The sequence below is a fragment of the Perca fluviatilis genome, chromosome 7 (genome assembly GCF_010015445.1).
Source record: "Perca fluviatilis chromosome 7, GENO_Pfluv_1.0, whole genome shotgun sequence".
In the NCBI taxonomy this organism is placed as follows: Eukaryota; Metazoa; Chordata; class Actinopteri; order Perciformes; family Percidae; genus Perca; species Perca fluviatilis.
This window is the reverse complement of record NC_053118.1, coordinates 25,581,425-25,589,501: the sequence shown is the minus strand read 5'-3', so window position 1 is coordinate 25,589,501 and position 8,077 is coordinate 25,581,425. Positions and strand designations below refer to the sequence as shown.

At 43.7% G+C, this 8,077-nt stretch overlaps 1 protein-coding gene across 5 annotated transcripts in view; it reads left to right on the top strand.

Annotated features, from left to right (window-relative positions):
- The first annotated feature begins 1,734 nt into the window (after positions 1-1,734).
- The window catches only part of bcam (basal cell adhesion molecule (Lutheran blood group)), a 52,192-nt gene continuing 45,849 nt past the window's right edge, over positions 1,735-8,077 (top strand). For 3 of the 5 annotated variants that reach the window (XM_039805591.1, XM_039805590.1, XM_039805589.1), the window contains exon 1: positions 1,736-1,959. In XM_039805591.1, the coding sequence (XP_039661525.1) occupies positions 1,896-1,959 (64 nt within the window). In that variant the 5' untranslated portion in view covers positions 1,736-1,895. Of the gene's footprint in view, positions 1,960-8,077 lie in introns of all 5 variants that reach the window. The other 2 variants (XM_039805588.1, XM_039805587.1) reach the window with 1 other exon arrangement.

Sequence of the window (8,077 nt, the reverse complement as noted above, 5' to 3'; positions counted from 1 at the left end):
AGCTACAGCTATGCGGCATGATACAGGTCTGATGTAAGGCAGTGTGAGGGTTACACAGCGCTAAATCCTTCACCACAGGACAGAAGACTTGTTAGTGGATCTTATGTCTCCACAGCATGGAGAGATGATTATGACTAGGTCGATATCAGGGATGAGTGGCTCTATTGATGTGAGATAGTCAGTGGGAAGGGTTTTTTTTTTTCTCCTGCTGTCATCGCCGGGAATAGACAGAGAGAAGGAAAGATTCAGAGAAAGAAATGACGTGAGGCTAAACTAGCTGCCTCTGCCCCCTCAAACTCTCAGTAGCCTATGCAAACTCCTACCAATGTCTCCTTCATGTGTGGAACAACTGTGAGTGTGTGTATATTCCAGGCAGCTCAACTATCAGTGTTCTGTGTGTATGGTGCAGTGCAGCAAGTATCGCCTCTCCTCCTCGTACGGCCTGAGAAAATATTAACCAGCTGTTTTGGACCAACTATGTTTGGAATGTGTGTCTTTGAATGCAACTGCTCTGCAAGTGACTATTATTACCTGCAGGGTGTGCCGATTGTTGAGTGCTGCTCCACAGTCTGCCAGTCTCCAAAAGAAAGAAACTACTAAGTATTGCGCACTTAGATGGGCAGTGGTTCCATTAAGCCATTTTATAGGGGATTGACATCTATTTATGCTTTTTAACTGCTAGTTTATGGGATTTGGCCTAATTCAACTTCATAGATCACACAATAGCCACTCCAAGCACTCAGACTGGTATTATAGCATTGTGAATAAGCCACTTAGCCCCTCATGATAATTGTATATCTGAACTATAAATACCAAATACCCAGTACCGTACCCTGTAAATACCCAAACTGATTGTGAAGGGATTACATGTCTAGGAATGAATGGTATGGTCTGTCAACGCGAGACAGTTTAGCCTACTCCCAAGAAATGGCCTCCAGGCATTTTGAAAATGAGACAAATACAATGCTAAAGGTCTAACCAGGGCAGGACATTTAGTTTTGTTTTAACCAATTCTTTTTCTATTTTTTTTGTGCGATCCAAAACCTCTGAATGATGATCAGTAACCTGCCAGATTCATTCTCTAGCCTTTAGCTATAGTGGATGAAATAAATTTCCCTTGTCTACAATTGCAAAATGATGCCTTTTACAATTTCCACACTTAATCAACAGTTCATTGTTCTTCAGCCTGTTTTATTAGGGTTGATATGGGTAGTTGTTTTTTTATGATGTGCCATTACCTCCATAATTTACAAGCAATAAAATAAATGTAAAAACGGTCAAGTGTGCCATGTTGATAACTAACCCAAAAATAACTGTTAGGCTAATAGGGAAAAATATATAGCTAGGCTACTAGGTTAAATTAATGTGAGTGTATACATGAATTCTACAGTTCTTCAGCAATTTTGTTTAATCATCCTGATAAAACTTGAGTTATTTTGTATGAAGGGTACGTTTTTGGTGTTTCAATGAGGGAGCCTCGTGATAAAATCACTTTTAACTTGCTTTAAAGAAATCCTGCGGGCCCCAAGTGGACCTACGCGATTAGTCAAGCAGGTCTTTTCACAGCAAGTGAGGTGGGGAGAGAGAGAGAGAGAGATAGAGAGGGAGGAGGGGGTTGTATTGGGAGGGGTGTGGGTCACCTTTTGTGCAAATATATCAACCAAGAAGACTGCCATCAGCATCAGATTTCTCTGTGTGTGAGTGAGGGAGAGAGGCACTCCTTTTGCAGAGAGAGAGAGAGAGAGAGAGAGAGAGAGAGAGAGAGAGAGAGAAAAAAAGTCCAGAAAGCTTTGGAGCATTGAAGGAAGAAAGAAGACTCGCTGCTGCCAGATTTCTACACTCTACAACCAAAAACAAAGTGAATACTTTTCCTTGAAAAAGTTAGAAAAGCGGCCATGGACGGCATAACATTTGGACGCGCGTCGCTCTTGTGCACCTTGCTGCTCTGGGCATTTCAAGGTAAGTCTCTTCGATACTTTCCGCAACATTTTTTTTTTTTAATTACATACCCTGTCTAAGTAACTTTATAATGCGTTGGACACTGCTCTGGATAGTTTTCCATGGCTTTAGGCTGCATATTTATACTTTACTCGTTCGAGATCTTCCGAGTTAGGAGGTCCGCTGCTTACAGGTCACGGCAGACCTGTCTGTAGCTACACGCCGCGGTCAGACGCGGCTTACTAAGTTGTTCTACTTCAACACTTCGTAGCTTACTTCATGTTTGCTCTTTATTGTCGGCTGATGTTGAGCAACCTGTTAGGCTACCGGCTGCGCATAGTAGCCACAACACGCCGATAACAGGTGGAGAACCGGATTTATCCCGAAATCGACATGTATCGAACAAGTCCGTTTGTTTTAACGGTAGCCTAGTCCTGGTAAACTGGTTAAAAAAAAACACACTCGGCAGTAGCAGTCAGGTTGCGCAGCGCGGACGTACGGGTTGTACACTGATGGGATGTTTTAAGGGTTATTGGTGGCTCATTGTAGTTGTGCGCTAAAGTCTCAGCTCCACACTTGAGTGCACTTGTTAGCGCACGGGACTGCGGCACACCGTTATTTCCTCTGGACCCCGCTGCCAATCCAATATAGCCTAATACCAGCCTACCTCTTACAATGCAGCCACAACTGTCAAAATAAAACACAGATTGAAAAATCACAATGGTCATGTGTAGATGAAGTGTAGGCGTATACATTTACTGATATGCCTACATCTACAAAAAAACAACAACAACAAAAAACTTGTTGGACAAAATAATGTGAGAGATGTTGAGCTTTTATTTTGAAGACCATTTTTGCCCGTCTCATCCATGCTGCTCTGTCTGGCTGCTGGGTGCAGTTTCCAGCGCTTTGATGTCTGATCTACGGGATTTACGTTTCCTTTGCTGGCAACGCGCCTCACCCCTGCAGCCTGCCAGAGACACTAAGCCAATATAAATTCGACTTGACTTCGGCATTATATGATCTAAATCAAAGAAAAATTTTTGATTACTGACCAAAACCAAGTTTTTATCCATTTAAGGAGTGTTATTATTGACCTGGTTTTACATTAGTCATGGCTTTATCTCCCTCCCTCTCCCTCTTGCTGTCCCATAAGGATTTACAGCGCCGCTAGTGAGATTATGGTTCTACTGTTCTACAGGGGCGTAGCATCCACAGCTATTCATCCTAGCATCTTTTTGGGCCCTCCTCACATGAGGGCCCTGGGTACGCAGTCCCATTTCCACCCCCAGTCCGACACCCCTGACTGTACTTCATGGTGTTTTAAAACTGTTTTTAGTGTCACCGTAATATAAACTTTTTATAATACTATCTAAAATGTAAAACAGTTTGCTTGTTTGATGTTTATATTTGTGTTTTTCACGTGTTTGACTTGGAAATATAAAGTGCTATGTCACACCCTTCAGCGGGTCCAATGAGACAGTGTGTGTGCCAAGATCAAATTTGCTAAATTGCTTAATGGGCATTTTGTAAAGGTTCTTTCTCATTCCTTGCCTGGTGGTTTGAAGCAGGATGAGCTAAAGGGCGGGGCTGAAGTGCTGGGGGGGACAAATCTCTCCCTGTACTCACTGCGTGTTTTTTTGTCATCATTTCACTTCAATGCATAGCAATTTATTTTCATTTTATTCAAACGTAGTATTCTATATATCAGCATCCACCTCCAAGTTTACCTGGTTTAGCCCCCCCTCCTTCCATCTCTGCTCTTTACACCACTTCACTCCCCAGATCTTCTTTTACGACTGTCTCCTCTCTGGCCTCAGAGACGGTTGTTGTGCTCTGTTGTCTGTCCTTCATGGATCCTTTTAACAGGTGCCAACTAAAAAGTGCCCTGTAATTGATGGACGCAGCGTAGATCACAAATCCCTCTGTACAGCTGTGCTGCATTGATTTAAAGGCTCAGGTCTAGGTGCTACGGTCTCCTCAATGTTGCTCTGAAGTCTGAGGGAAGGAAAGTCATTATTTCACTTTAGTGCTACAAATGTTGATTTATTCTAAGAGAGAGTCTCTCTCTCTCTCTCCCCCCTCTCTCTCTCTTGAGCATAGTTTTGTCTAATAATAGCAGCTCTTGTTGGGTCTCACTGGGATTCTGTCACACAGACCCACTTTCTCACAATTACTGGTCGCACACTGGCAACTTCCAACTATGTCAGTTCTGAGCATAGAAGTGCACTAAATAGAACCGCAGGACACGCATCAACCGAGGTGTGTGTTGTCTCCTGTAAGTGTGACGACATATTTCTTCTTTTTTTTTAAAGATTATTTTTTGGGCCTTTTCCGCCTTTATTTGATAGGACAGCTAGGTGAGAAAGGGGACAGAGAGGGGGAAGACATGCAGGAAATCAGGTTCGAAACAGGTCAGATTCGAACCCTGGACCTCTGCTTCGAGGCATAAACCTCTCAGTATTTGTGCGCCTGCTCCACCCGCCGATCCAACCCGGCCACATATTTCTAAGCATGTATGCCTGTATTTATGTATTTGTGACACATGGATATGTGCTGCATGACAGCCCGGGGCGCCCCAAGGTGCTCAGCATGCCAAGGACCACCTCTGACCCTTTGACCCGCTCACCCAGACATGTTGGTAAATGGCTCCTCTTCTGCACTCCTGACATGCCATTGCCTTTTCCGTCACAGCAAAGGCATCAACAGTGGATACATGCTAAAATATAACTGAATTTGAGGTGTCTAAAGTTTGTGACAGCATGCTCTCCAAGTTAGAACTACTATTTCTAAGCAGATGTTGACGAAAATACATTCTGACACTGTACACTTATAAGGTGGGTTACAAAATACAAAGTTACATAAGGTAAGTCAAATACAACCAGGGTTTTTTGGGGAGTATTTCATAGAAGCAATAACCTCACATTTACTCTGCCTTTGTTTCCCCCTTAACCTAAATGTTGCACGTTTTGGAGGGTAAAAAAAACAAAGTGACATTAAGGTAAAGAGACAAAAGGAGAGTCAAATGTCAGATGAGTTTGAGCTAAACTGTAGAGACTCCAAAGTGGTCAGGAACCGGTGGAAAGAATCGCAGTGACAAGCATCAGCTGAGTTCAAGGTGTTAAAGTCTAACATGCAGCGTCAGCCTCTTTGTCTATTGCCGCCTTAAGTCCCACAGTCATTTCCTCACTTTTAATTTCTGTCCCCCCTGCCAGCACAGCATCAAAAGTGCACCCCTGGAGACGTGTGTAATTATTATGGTATTAGGCCAGAAAAAGAGCCGTTTAGCCACAAGGAGATAAAAGCCAGGGGACTTCTTTTACAGCCGTCCTGGGGCACTTGGTTTTAGTCTTTTGCAAGCAAACACGTGTTCATTCTTGAATATGTGAATGGAAAAATACTAACAGGTAGGCACAGGCAGTATACATTCACTAACCAGGAAGGCTACACTCACAACCACAAATTAACTCACATGCACATATAACATGTAAATGGAAGCACATACACGTAGAGTCCCTGCAGCATTCTGGTGTTACACAACACTGGAAACCTTAGCTCATCGTGAGTGACAGATTGATAGTGGCTGCTTCTGGAGAGCAACTCCATGTTTGCCCCCTTTTCATTTTGGCCTTTGGGGGAGCAGGCCTTGGAATGGTGGGGCTATAATTATTGAGGCGATTCATTCCCCTCCGTGTGTTTTTGAAAATGTTTGTGACAGAGACACTGTGAGCAGAGCACTGAGACGGAATGAGTCGCATACCTGTGGACACGTTGGAGCTCGCTCTGTAATGTGTGTGTTTGTTTGTCATCACTTCAAATTCTATGCAGAAGGGCTTCCTTTCTGGCCTTTAAACCCCCTCTCACCACAAGTCGCCGGCAGTAATCCACGTACAAACAAGAGGCCACAATGCTGCATCTATCTCACCATCAGGAGGTCGTGTTATAGGTGCAAAGCTGGAGTCTGTTTACAGCCAGGGTGCATTCTTGTGGTTTGACTGGGTTTCACTCAGCCAAACAACCAGGGGACACCAGTTAAACATTAGTCAGTTAAAATAAAGGGCATGTTGTGGTTTGCTTGTGTTAGAAAGTCCATTTAGGAATCACAGAGCTCTAAAAGGGGGATTTTAGTGTGTTTTTCACACTAGTGTTTATTATTTGCAGTGAATGACACATTAAAGTCAATTAATGCAGTTTAATAGCACAGTGATGTTGGCTGGTGAGCTGGCAATCATCACTGACAGGCAACTGGGCATCAGCAGATGGTAGGTTGCATGCACGTGGTTAATCCTTGTTGGAAGTCAGTTAGCAAGAATGATGTGGTTCACAGCGGAGACGGAAAAGTTGATCCCCTTTGCTTTTTCATCCTCATATCCCCACGAAGGCATCAAAAGAGCTGCAGCCAAAGCTGTGATTACACACAGGAACTTCCACAGGAACTCATACATAAACAAAAGATGTATTTCTCCAGATTAGCTTTGTCTATGTTCCCATCTCTTCTTATGTTTGTCTGCCTGTTGCTTTGTCTTGGGTTGTCTCTCTTTTACACCACCTTGTCTCTTTTTTGTCCTTTTACAATGACACTTGAAGTTTTTGTCATGTCCACTTGTGTTTGCTTGCTGTGTTTGCTTGCTGTGATTTACCATGTTGTCTTTGACTATGACCACTGTGCTTTTTTGCGTGGTTGACAGCTAATAACCCTGCATAGCATCAGGAAGATTGCTTTTACGCCCATCCCTAGAGACGTTCCTCAGCAGATTTATGGCAACTATTGATGATTTTAAAATAAGAATGGCCGTCCTCCTCCACTTGGCATGTTCACATTCCAGTATGGTCTGTCTCTGTCTCTGTCTGTGTTTGAATCACAATTTAAAGTTTCGAAAAATTGTTGTGAACAATACACACATTGTCATGAATATTAATAAGAGAACAGTGGAAAAGAAGCTGGCTAGAAGTTGTTTGGGTTTCATCTGTTGCTTTGAGGATGCTGTCTTGTCAGTAGTGGGAGTTGTAGGGAGTGAAGGAAGGAAGCAGAGAGAAAGGGTTGGGACGAGAGATGATTACAGCTGACTGTCGAGCAGCCACCGTGCAGTCTTGTTCTTGTCTCGAGGGAGGATGATGATGGGTAATTTCAAATGCAGCCTTGAAAAGAGGCTACATGTCTCTGTGTGTGTGTCCTTGTCTATATGCCTGTATGTGGTGGTGGGGGGATTCAGGGATGGAGCAAAATTGAAAATTCACAAAGCTCTTTCTGGAGACGAGGTTAAGTGCTGCCAATCCATTTAGCAGGAGAGTGCTGTAGCAAGATGTGGATAAGAGCCTCTATTTCTATATGTGTTTGTTGTAGGAATACACAAAGTAGCAGGATTGGCTTGGGCTTTTTTAGCCACGCGCTGTACAAATCGTAAAACAGGAAAGAAATACGATGGCCTACATGTTTTGTGTCTACTCATCTTGTGTCCAGCTGCTTTGATCAATCACGTAGCGTGCAAAAGGGGGATAAAACGAACAAAAGCTATACAGGCCGAGATAACAGCAGTGAGGATCAGACAGGAGGGGTATGTCAGGATTGAGGGATACCAATTAGGAATGGGGAATGTCGTGGAAAAGCATGGATCTGTGGCCAAGGAGATCATTTTCCTGGCAGCAGAGAAGAAATCCTAACCCCTGCGCCCCTCCAACCCTAAACCTTCCATCTGACTGTTGGCTGGCAGAGCGTCCTCTGGGAGCCCTGCAAGCTGTTGCTTTTCAGACATCAACAGTTGCCTCAGCAGCAGTTGTTGAATGCACCCCACCAAAGAAGCCCTGTCACCCCCCTCTTTCCACACACACATACGGCGCTACGCACACGCACACACACACACACACACACACACACACACACACACACACACACACACACACACACACACACACACACAGGTTCCATTATCACCTCGTCTTTCCACACCACTGGCTTGGCCTGTTGTGGGGAAAGGAGAGAGAATGTTTGCTGTGAATGCATGCCTAATTTAACTTGTTTGTCCTTTTGTTATTTGAGTATTTATTCAACATGCTTCTTGAAAAATTACTGTACATGATTTGAAACACTTGAGGCACAATTTTAGGCCTGCAGACAGATATTTGAACTGACCTCTGACCC